This window comes from Lasioglossum baleicum, chromosome 13 (assembly GCF_051020765.1).
Source record: "Lasioglossum baleicum chromosome 13, iyLasBale1, whole genome shotgun sequence".
Classification (NCBI taxonomy): domain Eukaryota; kingdom Metazoa; phylum Arthropoda; class Insecta; order Hymenoptera; family Halictidae; genus Lasioglossum; species Lasioglossum baleicum.
The window spans coordinates 10,489,692-10,512,898 of NC_134941.1; the positions used below are offsets into that span (position 1 = coordinate 10,489,692).

At 38.2% G+C, this 23,207-nt stretch overlaps 4 protein-coding genes across 5 annotated transcripts in view; 2 read left to right on the top strand and 2 right to left on the bottom strand.

The window, feature by feature from the left end:
* The window catches only part of LOC143215137 (uncharacterized), a 24,757-nt gene extending 14,359 nt beyond the window's left edge, over positions 1 to 10,398 (top strand). Inside the window, exon 3 of the mRNA XM_076436980.1 lies at positions 10,132 to 10,398. Within this exon, the coding sequence (XP_076293095.1) occupies positions 10,132 to 10,289 (158 nt within the window). The 3' untranslated portion in view covers positions 10,290 to 10,398. The remainder of the gene's footprint in view (positions 1 to 10,131) is intronic.
* Positions 10,243 to 20,409, top strand: LOC143215124 (facilitated trehalose transporter Tret1). 2 transcript variants are annotated; one of them, XM_076436954.1, is made up of 3 exons: positions 10,243 to 10,398; positions 18,071 to 18,381; positions 18,459 to 20,409. In XM_076436954.1, exons 1-3 carry the CDS (start codon positions 10,346 to 10,348, stop codon positions 19,748 to 19,750), a joined length of 1,656 nt encoding a protein of 551 aa, XP_076293069.1. In that variant the 5' UTR covers positions 10,243 to 10,345; the 3' UTR covers positions 19,751 to 20,409. The 2 variants fall into 2 exon arrangements, with proteins under 2 accessions (XP_076293069.1, XP_076293070.1); XM_076436955.1 differs by lacking the exon at positions 10,243 to 10,398 and adding an exon at positions 13,505 to 14,303.
* A 171-nt stretch (positions 20,410 to 20,580) lies between these two features.
* LOC143215129 (uncharacterized) lies at positions 20,581 to 21,555 on the bottom strand. The gene is made up of 2 exons (XM_076436965.1): positions 21,372 to 21,555; positions 20,581 to 21,273 (listed from the first exon to the last, which is right to left on the bottom strand). Exons 1-2 carry the CDS (start codon positions 21,424 to 21,426, stop codon positions 20,621 to 20,623), a joined length of 708 nt encoding a protein of 235 aa, XP_076293080.1. The 5' UTR covers positions 21,427 to 21,555; the 3' UTR covers positions 20,581 to 20,620.
* Positions 21,556 to 21,627: 72 nt separating this feature from the next.
* Positions 21,628 to 22,910, bottom strand: Prosbeta3 (proteasome subunit beta type-3). Its single transcript, XM_076436972.1, has 3 exons — positions 22,742 to 22,910; positions 21,848 to 22,413; positions 21,628 to 21,776 (listed from the first exon to the last, which is right to left on the bottom strand). The coding sequence occupies exons 1-3, from the start codon at positions 22,742 to 22,744 to the stop codon at positions 21,728 to 21,730; spliced, it is 618 nt and encodes a 205-aa protein (XP_076293087.1). The 5' UTR covers positions 22,745 to 22,910; the 3' UTR covers positions 21,628 to 21,727.
* Positions 22,911 to 23,207: the final 297 nt, after the last annotated feature.

The following is a 23,207-nucleotide window of genomic DNA, read 5'->3' on the forward strand; positions in this document are numbered from 1 at the left end:
ACCACGCGCTCCGATAATAAAAGAGTGTGTATCCGCCGCTTCGGAAGGAAACGGGTCGTTTAGGCTATAAAAATTTATTTGTCTTCGAGTTATTGATAAATATTCATGGAAATACAGAATAATTGAGTCATTAAAGATTCGTGACACTAAATTTTCCAGTAAACAACATTATATACTCTGTATGCTTCCTATAAAAATTCTTTATTCCAAATATTTGACACGCTGATTCATAATATTGAGTATTGAATATTGCGAATCATAGTATTTAGTTAAACAGATAGGCTAGAATTCTCGAGGTTGCAAAATATTTTATACTGATCATAGTATTATTCGGTGAAAAACAATAAAGATAAACTAAAAATTGAACAATGACAAACACTACTGAATGGTTAATAGCATTCCGTTAAAAGATAAATGAAAAGTTATGACGTTAAAATGTGAGCGATGATTCATAGAAACGAAAGATAAACTAGAATTTGCATCGCTAAATGCTTTACAATAATCCGTAATATTCAGTTGAAACAATAAAAGTTTCGCTAAAAGTCACAACGGTGTTATAAATTCTTCAAGAGCTCATAATATCTTCAGTAGAAAATTTCTCCTATTGTCAGCGTTCTTTTTCCGCATATTAATTCACTTTAGGCAGAGTTGGGCAAAACTTTAATCAACGATTGACGAATAACTTCATCAATCGATCGAATCAGTCTCCGATTTTTCGATGATTTCTTTTCTTAATCAACGATTGACGATTAACTTCATCAATCGATTGAATCAATCGTCGATTTTTCAATGATTACCTTTTTTAATCGTACACATTAATTAATCAATCTTGATTAAAATTTTAATATCGATTAATGTGCAACTCTGACTTTAGGATACACAAATAACAAAAATGCTATTTTTTTGATTCGTCGTGAAAATGGTGAAATATTTCCTAGAGGTACCTTGTGAGAGATTAAGGGATTGCGAGTTTATCTTGATTTAAGGACTAGTAAGTGAAGAATCTCGAAGGGAATAACCATCCTAAGTACAATGTTACGAGTAGATACAGATTCTAATTGAGGTCAGAGGTCGTGACCAGACAGCAGGACTAGAGGCAATTAGTTAAATACTCTTTTATGTGTCTTTCAATTCTGCCTTGTTATCGAGTTATTAACTTTGCTACGATCCACTGTGCACTTTTCTGTACTCCTCGGAGAACCCAGGAGGAACGGTATCTCCCAGAACAACACGAAAAAGTTATTTAAATAAAAAGAATGTTTCATATACCACGTTTTTGAGACGGACTAAAAAGTATAAAATAATTTTTCCTAGCCCCATACAGATTCCTAACCCCATACAGATAGTCCTGAAAATGTGATTGTGAATTATTAATAGGTATGAAAATACTTGCAAGATTCAAAACGAAAAACGTGGGGCGCATGCAATAGATAAATTGATGCATGAATAGTTCACCTAAGTCACTAACAATTTTATTGCACTGCAAATGATATGAACTGTTGTGTGAGTTTTCTCAATGGCAGCTACTCTCTACACTCCTTACTGTTATCTTGCGCCCCACGCTTTTCGTTTTAAATCTTACAAGTATTTTCATAGATTAAAAATTTACAATCACAAATTTTCAGGGCTATCTGTATGGGGAAATTATTTTATACTTTTTACTTCATCTTAAAAACGTGGTAAGTATATTAAAAATTATTTTTTATTTAAATGATTATTTTCTGCTTTTTTTAAATTTATTAATTCATGCTTTTTTTTAAATCGTTGATATTTATATGTGTTGGGGAGTTTATTCATTCAACTTTAAATAATCAAGATTTTTACGAAAATTTAGGGGAATAGTGCGTTTAACTCCGGTAAAAAGAATTGTTTTTTTATTTTCTTTGTTAAATCTAAGGGGGTTCAATATCGCATTGTCATCCAGTTCTGAGCTATGATTAAAGTTTTAAGTGTCTAGCTGATCGAGAAGTTAGTTTAAAATCAGACAAGAAAGCGAGTTAATAAAAACGTGGTAATAAAATCTTAACACATTTCCTAAAAATGTTTATCAAACTTGGGAAACACGTTCAACCAACTTGTAACCATACGTGGAACCGTCTGTTAACAAAATTCATTTAAATCGTGGACAATGTTCCAAGCACAGAAGCGCTAATCACGAGCAGATTCCCAAGAGGAAAATATATCTCCTTGTGTCAGTTCCAGTAAACATACATATGTCCCATCCGATGAACACAAAATAATTTGAGCCTCGATGCTCAAATTGAACCGTCCATAAAACACGGTTGACAAATTCCTCGATCGTATTTTTAAACAGTCTCCTATTCCCGGCAAATTATCGGGCGTTCATGAATTCGCTCCATCAATATTTGATCGACCCTCAGTGGATGTTGTTGGTGTCAATTTGACACATTTTTCCCCGTTTCTGAAAAAGTAGTATCTTATCTTAATGCAGCCTACTCTTTTTTCCAGCAAATTGATTTTTCAGCGTACCATCCAATTAACAAAAGACAAACAAGAAAAATAAAGGACGAATTAAGGATAATGGCAATTAAGGGTTTTCACAACTTGAAGAATGAAATAAAAATTGGAACAATTTTTTTGTGCATTTTAAACCAAGTTGTTTTCCCTTTTGAAATCACAGATTGTCAACTCTTCGATCTCTTCAAGATTAGATTACTTGGAGACTTGAAACAAAAATGGTAGAAAATCAGAAAAGGATTGTTTCGTCCGACGATTAAGGATTTAAGAGCATAGTTCTCGATTTTGGTCCGATGACTAGGTGATTAGGCGATCGCGCGGCATGATCACGCGGCACGTGACTAACCAACGATCATTTTCCACGAACTTATCGAATCTCGTGATTCTCTGGTCGCTGTCCACACTTTCCAGACCTCCTCGACTGAATTCCATCGGTATCGGGCAGCGTGACACCACTTCTAATCACGTAACCGCGATTGAACTCCTCGACTTTGCTACTGACAGCTCCCTGGTCACTCAAAACGCCGGCATAGATAAGATAACCGGTGCGAATTTAGGATGTTGTAGCGATGTTCTTCCACATTGTCGGAAACGTGTTCCGTTGGGTCGTTACACGAGCCGTTATTTTTTTCTTTGGTTTGTAACATTGACACGGATACTGAGTTTATCTGGGTCGCGGGCTGTGTTTTCTTCGTGATAAAACATAACGAATTATGTATGTCCTATATTTTTGAAGGAAACTTCGTAGACAAATCGCATTGATATAATACTTGTAGACTACGTTGCGCTGCTGGACGATATGTGACAAAATTATTATTGTTACATTTTTCCTTCATTACCATTTTCGATGGAAGGTAATCAAGTGGCTTGACGAATTTGGTGAAGCTAGAAAATTGCCATGAGGACCTCTAGGAGTACATAGTGGATCCATAAGATTGATATGGGAACTTTAGATGCACTCTAGAGGTTGACGAAAGAGTTGAGATGACTGTGATAGACTCAGGAATTTTGGTAAATTTATAAAATTGCTATAAGGGCCTCTAGGAGTCCACAGTGGATCCCTAAGATTGATATGAGAACTCTATATGCACTCTAGAGGTTGACGAAAGAGTTGAGATGACTCTGATGGACTCAAGAATTTTGGTAAATTAAAAAAATTGCTATGAGGGCATCTAGGGATCTATAGAGAATCCCGAAGATTGATATGGGGACTCTAGATGGCCTCTAGAGACTGACTAAGGAGTATTAATAAATTTAACAGACCACGAAGACTCTAGAAGTCTTGGTGAATGTAGACAATCGCTGTAAGGACCTCTAGAGACCATCTAATGAGTCATGATAAATCTATCAGACCCTGACGACTCTAATTAGAATCATGGTACATTTACAAAATTTCTATAAAGACCTGTAGACACTGTCTACAGAGCTGGAATGGCTCTGATGAACTCTGAGAACTGTTGACTCTTAATCGATGTGATCCTAAAGTCTCTAGATATTCTGATGTCAGAAGAATTGCAACGAGCACCTCTGGGAGTCCATATAGTGGATCCTCAAGATTGATATTCTGGACCCCTACATTAATTCTAGGTGCCTCTATTATTTTTTAACAGTTCTGCCTATAACCTAGAGCCTCGCCACATTAGCCGCCACAGAGCCGTCACAGAAGCCTGAAGGGATCGAAATGATCCGAAGAGCCTGACAACCCTGACACCCTTAATAATTCCACACCATCCCCCTGACCTCGAAGAGAACATTCTAGAGCCCGAGATCCAATCGATATTTCCTTTCGTCCGGCGAAGTCTCTATTATAATCCGAGAGCTCCGATCGCGTAAATCATCGTGCAACGACATCGAGACAGCTTGGCGACGTGCCATTATCCCCGTCGATTCGATGATTGGATCGGATCACGATCAATTCCGCCTGCAACGAGCGACCAGCCGTTCCGCACTCCTCGAAACTGAACTGACAGAATCGATATTGCGTTATCGCCGTAGCGTAAGGTCAAGAGTTCCTTTGAACCGTACGCTGGATTCTTACGTCTTCGTTGGTGACATAGTATTGCGCAACGACTGGCTCGAGTGTCGCATTGTCGTTAAATTCTTGAGTGCGGGGCGAAAAACGCGAGACGCTTCCCGGTTTCCTTGATCAACACACTGCTCTTGCATCAGCGGAGAATGACTGGTGAAAACGTTCCTGGTCGTCGTGACTCCACCAACCGAGTTATTAATAATGAGTTCACTGTCGAAAACTGGCTCTGACAATGGAACCCTTCTTTCTAACATTGGCAACGGACTCTCGTTTCTTTCGGTTCGAAATTGTAGAGTGCAGTCAAATCTGTTTTTGTGCGGTAGATAGGGACCTATAAAAAAAATGGCAGAGCCTGTAGCAACAAATTTTGAAGCCGACACGAAATCGTTTACATCAGACGTGTGTCAAGTCAATAGTTGAATTATCGTGGCACGCGACACTCATGGCCGTAATGAGCCGCGTAATTAATTCATTATCGTCGGTCCTGACCACTGAAGTGACAGTACGTGACATTCTCGAACTTTTATTTACGAATTCGTGCCGTTGACCCCCGATACGACTGATCCAAGCTGACAATCACGATTTAGTTTGCTGACTACCGATTCTCGGTAGAGCTTATTCAATTTTCTGATAGGGGATCGACGATTTGTATCTCGACTAACATTAGTCGGTGATCAATCTAGTGATCTAGTGATCTTGCTAATCCTTTCTGAATCTTGAGAACATCCATTCATCCGATTTAATCTGTCGAATTAATAGCTAATAATCGTTAAACAAGGCTGTCAGGTAAAATGATTGGGTTCACAGAAAATTGTGTCTGTTAATTTTGAGGTAATCGTAGGCCTGCAATTACGTATAATTCTTTATTTAAACGCATAACCACGTGCAATATGTATGCGCCTGTTGGAATGCAGACATTTCTGCGGTTGAAATTCCTTGGTCAAGTAATTCGCGAAGTCCGCATTTAAATGGTAGTTAATTTGCGCTATCGCTTACCGCGCTGAAATTGCAACAGAATATTACTCAACTCGATGATTCGCTTGCAACTGCGTTTCTCACGACTGTGTTTCCCAGTAGGTGCATAAACGTTTCGTATCTAGCAATTACAGATCGAATTGATCAATTAAATTTGTTAAATATTAATCAAATAGACGACAATCTCTTTATAGAAATTATATGAAATTACAATACACTTTCCAGTATTGTAAAGCACATAGTTGCTGCGAATTGCATAAGATAAAATTCTCTAGTTCCTATAAATTGACCAGATACGCCCAACAACAATCAACAAAACGGGACAATCATCTACCAACCGAGCTAAATCAGTCGCACGCATACAATTCAGAAGACTCTACAATTATACGCACTTCACTGACCTCCTCCAACGTCAACATAGTTGCAAAATCCCGCTATAGCAATCAAGAAAATCACTGAAATTGCTCGTGACATTGAGAACTATTTTCTCACTCACGAGCAGGAATAATTGTTATAGTTAAAAATACCAGGAGCGATCGAATGACCGATTCTACATTTATTATTTCATAATTATTGAACGTTGCGAAGAAAATATTTCAATTTCATAGGAAATTTCTTTATTCAAGTATCTTACAATAAAAATGTAAGTCAACAAACAATCCGTGTTTCTTTCCAAAATATTTCTTCGAAATTAAAAAATGTATGATTACAGAAGTCAGTGAGAATCGTCGATACGAGAATCTATCGAAACGCAAAAATGGTGTAATTTTCGCGCGTTGTAACACGTGTCTCCAATCGAAACGGCTCAAGAGCCAGATAACGAAGATTTGCTGTCCGACTACTCCTTTTTATTAGCGCGCACCGTCATTGATAACGCCGAAACAAACAAACAAATCACCGCGAGCCTATCATTGGGCAACCTTCGAGCTAGCCAGGCCCAATTCGGTGATCATTTTCATTCGCGATTCAATCGTCGATCTCGCCGGTCATCGACCGTTAAGCCGCTTCTCCGTCAACATTTCCGGTCCCTTCGGCGGCCATTTTCTCATCTAATCGGCCATCATCACCTGCTCGCTAAGACAACATAGTGATCTTCTGTCAGTTCGTGAGTGTCTATTTGTATTTGATTTATTTGTGTTTGATCATTTTTATTCAGTCGTCGTTTGGAACAAGTGCTTCTGTCGGCCATATTCTAGTCTAATCGGGCGTTGTCATCTACTCTCTAAGAAAACATAGTGATTTTCTGTCAGTTCGTTGTGAAATACCCATCGAATTTCGTGAGTGTCTATTTGTATTCGATTTATTTGTGTTCGACCATTTTTATTCAGTCGTTGTTTGAACCAAATGCTTCTGTCGGCCATTTTCTAGTCTAATCGGCCGTTATCATCTACTCACTAAGAAAACATAGTGATTTTCTGTCGGTTCGTTGTGAAATACCCATCGAATTTCGTGAGTGTCTATTTGTATTCGATTTATTTGTGTTTGACCATTTTTATTCAGTCGTCGTTTGGACCAAACGCTTCTGTCGGCCATTTTCTAATCTAATCGGCCGTTATCATCTACTCTCTAAGAAAACGTAGTGATTTTCTATCGGTTCGTTGTGAAATATCGAATTCGAGTTTCGTGTATTCGTATTTGACCATTTTTATTCATTAATTTTTATTGTATCGACTTTGACTGTTTATTAAGTGTATTATGGGTTGCAGAGACTTGTGTAAGTTGAACATTTTAAATTGCGTGATTGTGACGAAAGAGTGCGTTTAAATTCTTCCTCCAAAAGTATAAATTTTGCATCGATTATTTTTGTGATCGAGTTTTACATGAATGTGAGGAAATTAATTTTCACGATATTGTAAAAACGTTATAGACTGCGGACCTTTATGCAAAATAAAAATGATTGTGGGAAAGAGGAATAAGACAAAAATTGATTTCATCCATTACAGACTTTGTTACATTAAAAACGACGTCATGATATTTTAAAACTTTTTAAATCTTTTACTGTTTTATAGTTCAGCCAACCAATTTCTTCATAAATGCATAAAGATCCGCAGTCTAGTTATTATACATTGATCTTTTAGACATTTACGTCTTTTGTGAATCTATTCTGGTAAAGTGCATAGAGTTCTAATTCCCGCGAATGTTTTCTACGATTTTCTGCTCAGACACGCATAATCGTTTTGATTACGGAAGCATAACAGGCTTATCGGTCGTCAGTAATAAAGAACTCGGACAACTTCTATCCTGGATTATGTTTATCAGTATATTTTCTAACGGTTTATCTACGGGTGTCTGAATAGCAGGCAACTTTTATTTGATCTGCACCGTGGCGAATATAAACGTTATCTCGAATCGGATCTACCGTTTCGAAAATAGGCACACATACGAAAAGAAATGTTTCCCATGCACGCATTAGCATAACTGGAAGTTGTTTCATTTGGAAACGAGATGCTTGCGATCGCGTACAATAGACAGAGCACGCGAGCTTCGATGGAAATCGCGTTTTCACAGCACCGTTTAGAAGTGAGAAAAAAAGACACATTAATTAAATGTAATTGGCTCGCTGCGTTAAACAGGCCGTTCAGTTTCAGTTGCAATGGAAAGTGATTAAACTTGAGGTCTTTGTTGCATAACTGCGCTGTAATCGCTCGAACATAGTCGAATGTGTTTTCATCAACACTCGTGACTTTCCAAAACCGATTAACACTCGACCTGGAAAAATGGATAATTGAGCCGTTTATTTTGAAAGTGGCCGAGAAGTCCATTTAAGTTTAAATTAAGAGTTTGCGTTATACAATACGTATAGGATACCAATGAATCACACTCCTTAAGTGTATCTAAGAGAGTTGAATTTACAACTCCTATTAAAACAATAACAATTATTCAGTGAATAATATGTGTCTTAAAATAAAATTTGAAACGGCCCAACTTTCATTCGATATAATTTAAAATGCTTCAAATTGGAAAAACAATATTCAATTTATTTTATATTTCATTACAAAACTTGAAATACACCATTTATGCAATTCAGGTAATCTTCTAACTATATAAATTACATAACAATTTACTCCTCATTTACATTTTGTGTATATTTAAACATTGCATCCTCCAAAAATCTTTTTTATACGAAATCCTCTTGTTTCATTTCATTTAAAATAAAGTTATTACCTTTCCGGCACTTCTTGATAACACGTTGTAATAATCTTGGGGGAGAAACAGTAAATTATTTTTCTTTAATGACATTTCTACGACGCCAAAATCGAAAAACGAATGTCCTGATACTAAGACAACTGACAAATGGAGACTTAGGCCACTTTCAAAATAAAAATTTGTATCATTTTATTAACCAGCTAATTTTCTTTTTACAAAATCTTTGTGATGTTAAATATGTTAGTCACAATTTGCTTCAGAATGAAAAGACAACGTAGAAATGTAAATATTAAAATTGCTAGCTTGATTTTTTTCGAAAATCGACTAAGGCCACTTTCAAAATAAACGGCTCGATTAAAGTTGCAATCTAGGTTTTACATTTCGAGAAAAATTGGAATTTTTTGTTCGACAAGTGTCTCCGGAAAAAATACGTAAACTTCAGGTTTTAACTGGAAGAATAAAATAATTAGTGCGATTGTAATCGTGGAAATAAAAACGTGTTCTTCAGCAGTATTTATGCGATTCCATAGGATGAATTGGCCGCGAGAATAACACGCGACAGCATCAATTAATCCAATAAACGTGGCGAAACGGGAACGCGCAATAGTCCTTCGAGCATCCTAACAGCGTGTATTTCCGACACTAATCTTCGTTGAATACTCTGTGGTATGTTTATCTTCGTCTGATAACAGTGCATCGATGATTCAATAACTGCGACGAACACTTCGACACGCAATTCCAGTCGTAGGAACCGAAAGACGAATCTCTGCGATGTTATCTCTCTGCTGAAAATACTGCAAAATTTAAACACAAATATACATATTTCGTCACTGATTCGATTACATAGTGACAATTTTTAAAACACTAAAATTTTTAGTAAAACCCCTCGATGGCAGCGACAGTTAAATATCCAAGTGAATGAATATTTGTTTAAAACACGCCTCTGCTTGAAATTGCGTTTTATCTCTCGAATAAGCAACTCCTTTGCACCTTTTCTTATCACCAGTAAAAGAAACAAGACGTCAGGCGGTCTCAATTACTGTTTCAAGGTAGAGCACCCTGGGAATTATAATTAAAAAATTCTACTCTGTGGAAACAAACTGAAGTCGAGTTTCAGTTTCAAATTTAATTTTTCTTCTATTATGGTTAATTATAAAATTTAATAATAAAAATTTAATTATAAAATGTTTCTATTATGGTTAAATACATTCTACTCTATGGAAACAAGCTGAAGTCGAGTTGCAGTGAACTTTAATTTACCGAATATTTACGAAATAATTACAATTTCATTTTTATCGTTGAAACAAATGCTTTTATTATGGTTAAATACATTCTACTCAATGGAAACAAGATGAAGTCGAGTTTCAGTGAAATTTAATTTTTCGAATATTTACGAAATAATAAAAATTTAATTTTTGTCGATGTAGCAAATGCTTCTAGCATGATTTCTGGTTGCATGAAAGATATTTGCCGGATTCCTGATCAAGTATGAAACTTTCTAGGTGGCTCGAGCTGTTGGAAGAGAGCGGAGCGAAGACATTGGATGATCGGCCTGGAAATAAGCGAAATTGCAGAAAACAAGACGGTCAAGACAGCAGAGCACATGACTGCGAGCCTTGATACGAGGAAACTCGTGACACGGGGACCGATAAACCACTAGAGAATAATTTAATCGACCACAACAGTACGCGAAACCTGTTCAGTCCGCGAACAACCATGGCCAGGAACAAGAATTACGAGACGTTCCCGAATGCGTCCACTTCCGACGGGTGAGTACCATTTTGAACATATTTATTCGCAACAACTAATTCATCACGTACAGTACAAATTCGAACAACAGTTTCGTCGACGATTCATATAAAATTTAAAAGTGGGATACAACAAATGTAAAGTGTCTAAAAATTGATTAGATTGGACAGCTAATTATTACTCGAACCTGTTACTTCAGGAAGTGATTAAATAATTAAATCGAAAAGAGAATGTTGCATCGAAGTGCGCGTTGGATCAGAATTAATTTCACCAATCAGAAAATTTATCAAACAGTGATCTATTTCTCAAATAAATTTCATGACAGTCGAAACGAATTGCATTTTCATATCTCAACAAAACGCATTTTGTTCGTCCATTTATCTTCTAAGACGGGGTAAGATGCTGATTCTAATCCATTAACGACTGATAAACGTTTATAAAGATTTTCCATTGATCCGCTTTATTAATACTACATTTACAATCCTACACCAACGATTTTTCTCTAATTTTAAAAACTACGATAAAATATAATACGCGTCCGAATGAACGTTCGCGCAAACGTTCGTGGCGTTTCCCACAAATGGTAACTAAGCCGGGCGAAACCCGTTGTAAAAACGCCAATCCCGACGATTAAATTGTTTACCTGAAAAAGGACTATTATGCGAGTTTATCTTCTTCACGCTCGATCAGATTTTACTCGTTCCATTGTGTGCGAAATTCGTCATCGCGGGCAAATCAACGAAACTGTGGACGATAACGGCGGCTATCGGTTTTCTTTCGGACAATTGTCTGCTCCCGGAACTCTCGATTCTCTCCAAATGAATCATTTAGTATATGAATCAATATAATCGCAGTGAACGACTCTTCGAAACGATGTATAAAATGAACAATTATTATTACAGAATGAAAATAGTTTTCTAAAAGAACGATAATAATTGATCATTTTATCCATCACCATCAGAACAATTATTTTATTCGTTGAATAAACGATTGAATATTTAGTGAGTCTCGATTCGGTGTTAAATTGTTCAAAACGAAATGAAAAGAAATAAAAATCTTGTGTATCGTGTACGGTACGCTGTGCAGCGCGGCTTGTACCGACAAAATGGCGACAAAACGTCTCGCTGACGGTATCAATAATAATCAGAGATCACTTCCAATCTCGCTTGCTGTTTATTTATATCAAAGTTCTCGCAACGAGCCATCGATCTCGATGTGAAAAAGTTTTCGGGGCATCCATCACGGTTGACCAACGACCATAACAACGTTAAGCCTCGCGCAGGTATATCTTGGGGCGGGAAATTTACTCGTTAGGCGATGTCAGCCGCATGAATTCTAATTGCACCGCGTTTATGACCTGGTTTATTTGCCCAGAGTCCCGACGAGTAGGCGGGTTTTAAAAATATGAGTCGTAAAGGGGACACTAAGTCGATCCCCGTCCAGATTACCGTTCGAAAATTCTGACCGTATTGCAATTTCGTTTGTCCTTGGAAACGATTGCTTGAAATCGAGACAATACAACGGAACAACGGTACTCATTTCGAAAATTCTTGAAAATCTTGTGCGACATTCTGGACTAGGGGTGGCCAACCTGTGTGGCGCATTGTAACTGAATCCATCTTCATATGTATATGTATTTTCAACACCCGAGTGCTCTCGGTTGAATTCATAGAGCCTACTTACTCGTCGGTGTGTCTTTTGAACTGGCGTAAATTAATTCATTCAGTTGCATGATTTATTCTTTTCCCTCCCCTCGTTTCCAGGATTCCAAGTTTGCGGGACTTGCCTTCTCATTTCTCACTAATACAAACACGGGGTTTTTCAGTAGTCAAAAACGCTAGATAAAAGATCGATCTCGGGCACTATCTCCCTCAAAAGTCCTATTTTTTCGTTTACCAGGCGTAATTTGCATTATTCGGCAGCATGGAGCTATGCAAATAGCCTCGTAAACGAAAAAATATGACTTTTGAGGGCGATAGCGCCCTAGATCGATCTTTTATCTAGCGTTTTTGACTACTGAAAAACCCCGTGTTTGTACAGTAGTAGACAAAAGTTTAAGGACGCTTTAAAAAAGACGATAACTATTTCAATATTGTAAGAAGATAAAACTCGTATGCGAACAAAATTGACCCATTGTATGCAAAAGGTTGGCCACCCCTGTTCTAGACTGTGCTAGAATGTTTTCGATATTTAAAAAAATTCCCGTTGACAAGCAAAATGCACTACTTTTTAGGTAGCTGTGGAAAAGTGTATGAAATTGAGGGAAAAGGCCATTTGTCGATATCAATCTGTAATTTCACTGTCGTGTGACAATTACTTTCACTTCGCGCGGATTTTTTATCGCGATTCGCTTGTTCAGAATCATATGGGCCGCCGATATCGCGTTTCACGAACAACAATCGTGACAAATTCAGTCACGAGTTCGGTAGAACCGCCCAGCGATACAGCACTATTTTTCTCAGATAAACAAATGATCAAATCCACGTGATTGTTCTTATCGATTCGGGTGTAGATTACGAGACGCGCAGCCTATATTGTCAATCCGAGGAGACAAAATCGGGAACGATGCGTTGGAGCTCTCTCGATTTTAAGGTCACAGAATTTTTATTTTATTAGAGCTGTCGAACAAACAGCTACGCTCTTTTTCCAAGACAAGCTGAAATCCAAAACAACGAAAAAGACGACTTCGGCAAACAATGACCCCCCTTGTACCAGAAACATTTTTTGAAAATATTATTCGGCACACTTGTGTCGTTGCAAAACGTTTCCATTCTGTTTAAATTGCGATGTCAATCGTGAGAATATTCTAATTTAAATATTGACTGAAGAAGAATAAGATATAGCATTTATTTCACATTTTTATGGAACGTTCATTTAACGTTCCAGATGTTTAATTTTGCAATTATTGAAATTATAAAGATGCTGTCATAAGAAACGATTTAAAAATCATTCCAAAGTCTCAATGAATTAAATCTTGTCTTTTTTATAACATGTATCTGTTACGTTTATAGCTCGGCACGATTCGTGTTAAAAATTCAGTGGATCATACATTTAACGTTTTTATTATTCGTTTAAACGTTGATTCAGAAAAATGACGCTATCTTCTCGCTGACCCTAACAACTTCTAACCGCTGAAAAAATAACAAAAAGCCGTTGCTGCTGCTAGAAAAGATGGTGGCAAACTTCCTGGACATCGTTAAGAAATTTCAAAATGAAAACGCCTGTCGGCATTGCCGCATTTATCGGTAAACATCGCAGGGGAAGGGTACAAATTCGAGAAGTGTTGGCGGGCGTGCGAGCGGCGCATGCGCGCGATAACAAAATTCGCGCGCGCCCTCTCCCACCACCGGCGGACCACTTTCGCATATATAAGCGGCGGGAGCGTGTCACGGGGACATTCGTTGCGCGCGCGTCGTGCTGTCAACAAGTAGCGTGTAACAAGTAGAATTAAACAGCGTGATTTTCGTTCCCACGATTAAATTGTTCGCGATCGTTCATGATCGATCATCGATCCGCGAAGCGTCAAGAGAAAGGAAAACGATCCGGTGAGTTTCGGGGATAGACTGTCCATGGAAGGAGACGTCCGTTGGATTTTCCGGGACGCACGATCGGCGCGACAATTTTCCTTCTTCGAGAAAACAGAGGGTCTTTCCAGAACGCATAGTGCGTAATTGCGTCAGCAGAGAAGAAAGAAGGAGAAAACCACGGGTAGAGCAAAGAGGACAAAGAGAAAACAAAGAAGGGAACAGAACAAGGAGGCAATGAACCGCGCGAGTTTCTTCGTCCGCGCAGTGATTGCAACGTTGTGATCGACCGACTGTGATAATATACATATAGATATTCTTATACATAACCTATACATATTTTTACATCGTCCGGAAAAATCGTCGCGGGAAAGGATCACCATGACGAACACCACGGCAGAGTAAGTGTAATCCTGTGTTTACTTTCGGCATTTTTGAATTTGACGCGCACGCGCGCGCAGGCACACTGGCACTACGGTAGCACGTGGCAGTCGCACAGAATTTTCTCGGGTTAAAACGAGAAACGCGGACCCCGGTCTTTTATTTCTTGGCACCGTTTTATCAACGCCGTCATTCTTTATCGAGCATCGACTAGGAAACGCGGATGGTCTTTCTTCCTCGCCTGAAAACAACGCGGCTCCTTGTTTACCGCGATGACGACCAAGGACGAAAGCCGACTCGTACTTTGGAATTCTTTTTCCTCCGATCAGAAAAAAACTTTAACACCTTTCCGCTGTGCCACTAAACGTAAATTCGAACGGTCGTTCAACGATTTCTTTCTAATGAATTAATTCAAAGTTTTTTCTCCGTGGAAATTGTTCTTAGTACTTTCGAATACCCTCGTCCGCGAAGGGTTCAATTAGCCGGCCATCTTGAGCGCCGTTGTTGTTAACTTTTAATTACTCGCATTGTAGTACTTGCAATCTGTAAACTTTAAATTTAGTACTGTGAACGTAAGCAAAGGTATCGAGTACACTAGCACATACATATTTCCCATTAAAGTAGTTATTTTATTGAATAAACATTGATTATGATTAACTGAAGGTTAATACACTATTTTCTATATTTTTATTCTATAATAAATAGACACCGTATTTTTAAATTACTCTAATGTTTTAACTGTCTTAAATTACACCTACTCATTTCTATCATGAATGCATAAAATTCGCCATCTAATAATAAAGAATAGGTTGATCACTGTGTTGATTCAAGTACGTAATACTAGTTTGTTAGTAGGCATTTCTCGTATGAATATAATTAACGATACAGAGAATGGTCAACAAACGCCCGACAAGGGCATCGTTTTGATGGACGACCGAGATTAAAGTTCTCAGCTTTGACAAAGAGAATCGATCGGATTATTGTTTATTTATAGAACGTACGAGACGGATCTGCGCGAATTTTTCTCGTGATTTTTCTGCCTTGTTTCACGCCGCTAATCGTCGCTAATTGCATTATCTACTTATTGTTACACGTTCAGCTGTAACTCCCTCGACAGATGTTTACCAAACGAGTTGCACGTTCGGAATGTTGTCACCATATTTCCCTGGCTTTTACACTGTCCTCGTTCATTCACCCGTTCCCAACATTGCGTCATCTACGCATATTTAGTTTATTCATTCCAGCAGGCTCTTTATAAAGAGAAATTATCTTAATCACACCGTGCGGAGAAACATCGTCGCATAACTCGTGCTGTCATTTATTTTTATTCTAGATCGGCGGAATGTGCGACTTAAATACATAGAATTAACTGATAAGCCAACAACAGTGCGAATTTTATACTAACGCTCGTTGCCTAAGCTCGTCACTTTCGAGTATCGTTTAAGCACCCTGGATAAAGAATGCTGGTTCTCTATTTAAACAAATAACTTGTGATTAACGCGCTCCTAGCAGTCTATTCCCCAGTGTTTGATATAACTATCTATTAATATGTCGAGTACACGTGCGGTTTAATATTAATTTCGAACTTGTTAGGTTAGGGTCTAATTATTGCGTCTACTATCTTTAGTTTAACATAGAGGTCGCATTTATTCTTTCAAGATAACTTACGGTTTATTTTCGTAGGCACTGGCGTCGTTAATCATTACAGGGGGAGTAAAACAGCTGTCTGCCATTATCGAATTCAATCGTTAAATGGTGCAAGCTTAATTCATATTTCTAACGGCTTCAAATCGCGATCGTTCGTAAAATGGTCACGTTCAGTGATTACCTTCGACCGTGTTCGTCGCACATGTTTTTCATGCTCTATTCCGTAACAGCTGACCACAAGTTAAAGTTTATCGCTCATTTTTCTCCGTTGTCAAACACGCGTGATGTAATTAAACTATTTATACTCGGTAGACCCTGGGACAATAGTATTCACCAGAGGTATTCGTTTGTGTTACACTTGAACCCTTTCGTGGGCTAAAATAGTCCGTCTCGATTATGCCAAAATTTGAAATTCTACCGACTGAATGCGCGCGCACGTCGATAGTGATTTGCAGGAAGGATGATCTAATTTCCGTGACGTGCACGCTGTTTTCCTTATCTTTCCTAATTTGAATTGCGAATAGCTCCACTAGCTGTAGGTCGCGATGCTTGAATTCCTTGGATCAACAATTTTTACATACAAATTATATATGTTTAAGAAGAAAAGGAGTTGGATCTCGGAATTCATTTTAATTTTAGTGATCGAAGAAGTGTAGTATCACTTTATTGCTCCCCTCAGGGCAACAATTCTTACAACTCACGCTCGAAGATGTGTTTGAATCCTTATTTTGTAAACGTAGAATATTTTCGTAGAGCAACCCCCCAAGTTTATTTCGGTTTTCGAGGTAAACAACGAGGATACAGGTTAAGGCTATTCAAGTGCGTTGCTCTGTTTGATAATATACCCTAATTTTGTGTCGCTATAGATAGAAAGTGTTGACTTTCCGTAGCAGTCCCGCGGTGCAATAAATTATCGTATTACCTAACAGAATTAGAAAAAAAGATAGAATCCATAGATTATTGGAAAAGATGAATTTTCATTCAAGTCAGAAAATCAATATATCCGCTGGATCCAAGCTGCAAATGTTTACATTGAATCCTGCTGTTCCAGCCAATGCTGTTTTGCATGCGAAAGTAATCACACCTTCTCATTTGTCGCCTTGTGACGTTTCTATATGTTGCATCATCGAATTGTTCGCGCGTTATTTAGTAACAACGCTGTGAAACATTCACCGATGATATTTTATTCTTATCGTGTGAGTACGCAATTGCGAGGTTTTCTTCCGTTTTGGCCGTTTGCAACGGTCAACGAAATTTTCCCATTTTTTGTTTTGCCTTGTACGACGGAAAATTGGATCGAGCAGTAGCGTGAGAACAAAGAAAGTTGTGTGCTTCGCGCGCGTTTTCCGTCGCGACCTTACGTCGCATTAAAAAGTCGAAAAGGAAGCAACATACGGAACAGGAGTGAGTATGAATCATGCTAGTGTGAAGTATGGTCATGGTAATTGTTCTGGACGCGCAAGCCGCAGCAATATGTCCAACGTTGATTAAAAAAGTGTAATTTTTATTTTTCCAATTGTAAAGTAATTGCAAAGTATCCGTTTGATCTCAGGATATTTACTAAGTATCTGCTTTACGTAGCAATAAAAATGATCGACTTATTATTTTATTTTGTCTGACAGATAAATTATTATCGACCGTCTCAGCTACGTCAATAGTGGACTATTAATATTAATTTTACAGTAATCTGAAATGAAGACTTGAGGGGATACTTCATTATTACTAGACTGCGGATCTTTTATGCAAAATAAAAATGTTTTGTGGGAAGCAGGAATAACATAATAATTTTTATTTCATCCTTTAACAACTTTTGTTACATTAAAAGCAACATTACAACATTCTTGAATTTTTTAAACCTTTTACTGTTTCATATTTCGCCCATCCAAATTCTTCGTAAATGCATAAATATATCCGCAGTCTAATTATTATTACTCTTCGACGAGTCTAACACGGTCCGTTATGGTCGTTCGCGAACCGCGGAAGTTATAGCGTTTTTTATACCACGAAACAATCGCATTTCACGGTTAATTGTCCCAAACGAGAGTAATTGAAGACCACCTTGAACGCTTTTTTCTCTTTCATAGCGGTAAACGCTTCCTATTATTACAATCAACTAACCAGCTGAAATAATTTGTTGCAGACAAAATGGCGACATTCAGAGCTCGGATAAGTCATCCTTGGTGGGCTCTGTCATCCTCCCAAAGATTCAACCAACCGGCCACGCGGAAAATGAAAAGACCACATTGGATTCGGATAACCCGCACACTGATCTAGAAGGAGGTAACATCAAAGGAAGCGTTGTTAGGCAAGTTCTAGCAGCATTGGTGGCCCAGCTTGGAACTATCAACACAGGCATGACCTTTGGTTTCTCCGCCATTGCTCTGCCACAGCTTCAAGAACCAAATAGTACAATTCCCATCGTTGCGGATTCGGCAGAGGAGTCATGGATAGGTAACGAAATTAAAAAAAAAAGATTTAGAAAAATTTACAAGAAAGTTCATACGTTAACAATAAAATTAATTTTCCAGCCAGCATGTCCTCCATCGGAACTCCCATTGGATGTCTGGCGTCCGGGTACATGATGGACGTCCTTGGAAGAAAGAGATCGCTGATCATCACGGAGATTCCCGCGTTACTCGGCTGGATATTAATTGCATTCGCCACCGACATTCGCATGATATACGCTGGCAGGTTCTTCGTGGGTCTTGGGTCAGGCATGGTGGGCGCACCGGCAAGAGTTTATACCGGAGAAGTGAGCCAACCGCATCTTAGAGGGATGTTGACCGCGTTTTCCAGTATTGGAGTGAGCACCGGTGTCTTGATCGAGTACGCGTTGGGCAGCATGCTCAGTTGGAACATTTGCGCAGCTATCAGCGGGATACTCCCTCTCGCAGCTCTGATGCTGATGTTCATCTTCCCTGAAACGCCATCTTATCTTATATCTCGCAGCAGGCCGGAAAAAGCGCGAGAGGCTCTGCAACAATTTCGCGGTAGCACCTGCAACATCAACCAGGAGATGGAAACGCTTATCAATTTCTCGAATAAGAACAACATCAAACGCCTGACGGGATTCCGCGAGATAGTGAGCGCTCTTCTGAAGCCTAACGCTCTGAAACCGTTCACTCTACTGGTCTTGTACTTCCTGATATACCAGTGGTCCGGCACAAACGTGATCACCTTCTACGCTGTAGAAATCTTTAAAGACTCAGGATCGTCGTTGGACAAGTACTTAGCCGCGGTGATCCTCGGTGCAGTCCGATTAACATCCACCATTGCGGCCTGCATCTTGTGCAGGAGATGCGGACGGAGACCTTTGACAATGGTCTCTTCCATTGGCTGTGGATTGTCCATGGTAGGATTAGGAGGGTACTTGTGGTTAAAAGATTATTGGACTCAGAACGATCTACCGCTCGTCGCCACTTGGTTCCCCATCTTGTGCATATTCGCGTACACCATAACTTGCACCCTCGGCTTCCTTGTTATACCGTGGGTAATGATAGGGGAAGTATACCCGATACAAGTGCGCGGTATTATCGGTGGTCTAACTACCATGGCAGCCCATTCCTTCATTTTTACCGTGGTGAAAACCTATCCGTTCTTAGCGAGCGCGATTACTCGGCATGGTACTTTCATTTTGTACGGTTGTATATCTTTGTTCGGTACAATATACTTCTACCTGTGTTTACCGGAGACGAAGGGTAAAACGCTTCAGGAGATCGAGGACTATTTTTCTGGTAGAAATAGCGACTTAAAAACTGGCAGTGTAGGCGTCAACAAACCAAAGGTGTTAGCAGTGAAGAAGGGTCAGGTATTACCCTAGACGAACATGTTTTTTTTTTTAATATCGATGCAAGTAGATCGCAGAGTCTGTCTTCCATTGAAAGCAGGGATAGATGTGTGTTTGACTTACAGTTGTTTTAGTTTTTAAGCGCTGAAACGAGCTGGTTTTTATGTACTTTTAACAGAGAGCATTGTTTAAGATGAGGTTTGTCTTGTAGCAAGACACAATATAGGGTTGACCAAGAGACTTGAGGGGACGATCATAAAGTCAATTTGCATGATATTAAGACTTCGCTATCGATACTCTATTTCTCATTTTTTAGGTAGGATTATTATTTTAGTTAACGATTAAATGTATTTATTGACTAAAGACTACAACGTAAATTGTGTATGCTTCTGGCGGACGAGACGCTGTATATTTTTATAGAAACGAAATATTGTAAGACATTCGAAAGTGTCGGATATACTCGCGAATGAATATACATTTTTTCGAGAATCGCATCATAATTTCTGGACACCCGTGCAAAGATAAACAAAGGTGCTATTTATTCTATCATAGTATTATACAACAATTGTACATATGTGATCAAAAGACAAGATGTAATTAATAAATGACTGTTTAACTAATGTTTCTAAACCGTCGTCGGACAATGTACGCGGGTTTCTCCAATACAAAGTGTTTTATAAGTATCAATTAAAGTTTTGAATACATTTATTAAATAGTTGATATCGTTCCATGTTTCCTACGTGCGAGATCTATTAGAATGAACAATTCATACTATTATTAAAAGACAAATACTCGTATTTGCCTATTACAAGTTCATATAAGTCTAGAATTGCATGGCAAAGAATATTAAAACCAATGCAGAATTCATAGTGCAACGAATATTTATTGGTCTAGTACATGTAGTTAATCCAAAGTTAAGCGAAATTTACTTCTCTCCTTTTTTTTCTGCTGTTTCGCCTTCCTCTCAGCCAAAAACTGCTTGATCATTTCTGGTGGCAATACTTCTCCTCTATACGTTTTTGGTATACGTTCTTTAAGCAGTATATCAAATTTTTCCTGAACATATGCCTTCGGATTGAATGCTTCAGCTTCTTTGATGCTCACAAGTAATTCTTCCTGAAATGCTTTCTCCTTCTTCAGGTTACGTCTGGCTCTTATAGTTTCCATTTGAAATTTCATTCTTTTACGCAGCTTCTTCCTCTTATGTTTCTTCATTTTCTTCCTCCGAATCACTATCAGACGTACCGCTTGCTTCTCCATGACATTCCCTAATGTAGGAAGGTCTAAAATTTTATCTGTTAGCGGTAGATCTTGCTGAATCGGACGTTGCCTTGAAGGATCTCCTATCGACGGTATATCCTTAAGTGGTATTTCAATAATATTTTTGATGATTCTATTGTCTAGATTACCAAAATTTATATTCAGAGTTCTTGGTGCAAATTTAATGTTTATCTCGGGTTTTGTTACGTTCGTTGCATTTTCAAGTAAATAAGAAGACGGACTGTTATGTTCATTTCTTGAAAAATGGGAGGAAAGGTATCTTGCAATGACATTACCTAAAAAGAAGTTCGATTAATATTCATATTTCTAATTTGGGAAAAGAATGTTTTAGGTTATTATTTTTGATGATTTAAAAATTAGATCCCGCACGTACCTTGCTTATTGATCGTTATTTGCCGGAATGCTACGCACAATCTATTGAAAGCCATTATTATAATTATGTTCTACACACACATGCGTTCGTATAAGTTGATAAAAATATTTCAAACCATTACGAATCGAGCAGACGATACTGTTCTAAACAAGCGAACATAACCTAAATAACGCGCACGATGAACACAGCCGGCGCACTCGAAGTGTTACCAACATGAGAACAGAATAATTAACAAAGATAAAAAATCCACAACCGATTTATTGAAAATTATTAATTTATTTAAACAGGGTGTACATTTCTTTAGTAAGTGCTTCCGAGTTATGGTCTTATGCATAATGTGAATCTGTGTTGTCAGTTTAATCCATTCTTGTTTTGACAACCCTTGTTGTAACTTTGTCTTTCTCTCTGTAACAATATTTGCATTACTATCTTGAAGAGATCGATGAAAAGCAGAGGAAAGATATAAAATAACGTACATTACGTGAACAATAGCACCCCACCCAGACATTGCATCTCTGTCACATGCATTTACTAAAGCTTGACTGATAGTCTCGAAAAGATCATCTGGCTCCAAATCTGGCTCGTAAAGCGATTCGCACATTCCATAGAGCTGTTCGCCACATGTTCCTCCAACCACAAAGTCTCCTGGCAAGCAAATGCATCCTATCAAATCCATATTACAAAGGAATGGCTCGAAAGTTACTGGATCCAATCCAGCAACAATGGGCTCTACGAAGTACGGTGAGAATCTTCTCTCGTACAGAAGATTTGAGACCATGGATGCAAATATCTTAGGCTGAATCTTTCTGTTTTCCTTCAATTCGTAAAGGTTACAGCGAAACCTTAACCTTTCCATTACTGTCTGAGTATCGGTAGCAAGGCCAGGCAAACTGAGATATAAGTGTGGTCCAACTTCAAAGATTTTTTGAAAATCACACGTTATCGTTTGTGCTTGGATACCAAATCTACGATCGGCAGCTATCGCCACACAGTTCTTGCCTTTCATAGCTATAGTAGCACCTCCGTTATATGCTAGAATACTCTGAAAGAGAGAAACATAAATTTATACCATCCTACACACACAGATTTACGTATCATTATTATAATGGTAATAATCGACTTCGTTTAACTATTTATTCGTATTAAGTAAAAGTCTTGTTTCACATAAGAAAAATCATTCAATACGAAAGGTAATCACGACTATTTTCTGTCAACTAACAAATATGCACTATCATCCCTACATTTGACAGCAACATAACCTTGCTCCATTTTGCAACTGTTTTAAAGCTATTAAAGTATGACAGTAATCAATGTTATTTAATACCAGAGATATGCATAAGAATTCTATTATTCAATGTACGTATAATTACCATTTTCGGTAGCTCTTTTTTACTATTTGTCACTGATTGAAGTCAAAACAATGTGAAGTGCCGTTTCGAACGCGAATCGTGATCACGGAACATAAAGTACGTAGAATAGAAGCAAAGTCGCCAGATATATCAGGGGAATTGATGGAATTGACTCGATGTGAGGGGAAAAAGTTTCCCTCTCTCTGCCAGTAACAAATTAGTCACGTGACATGGTGACACAAGCGCGACATACTTATGTATAATTAGTGCGCGACAGAGATGAAATGCATCACGTGATCGAGCCGTAGCGGAAGAGTGGGGGAATAGCGTCGTAAAAGGAGATGGTAAACTCCAATTCCATAGAAGATATGGTACTCTATTATTTATATTCATTCGGGATATTATACGTAGATGCGGAAGGGGGTATCGCTTTTTAGCTGTTGTTTCCATTCATTTTTACCGTATTCTTTATTTATAGTGTTGTATG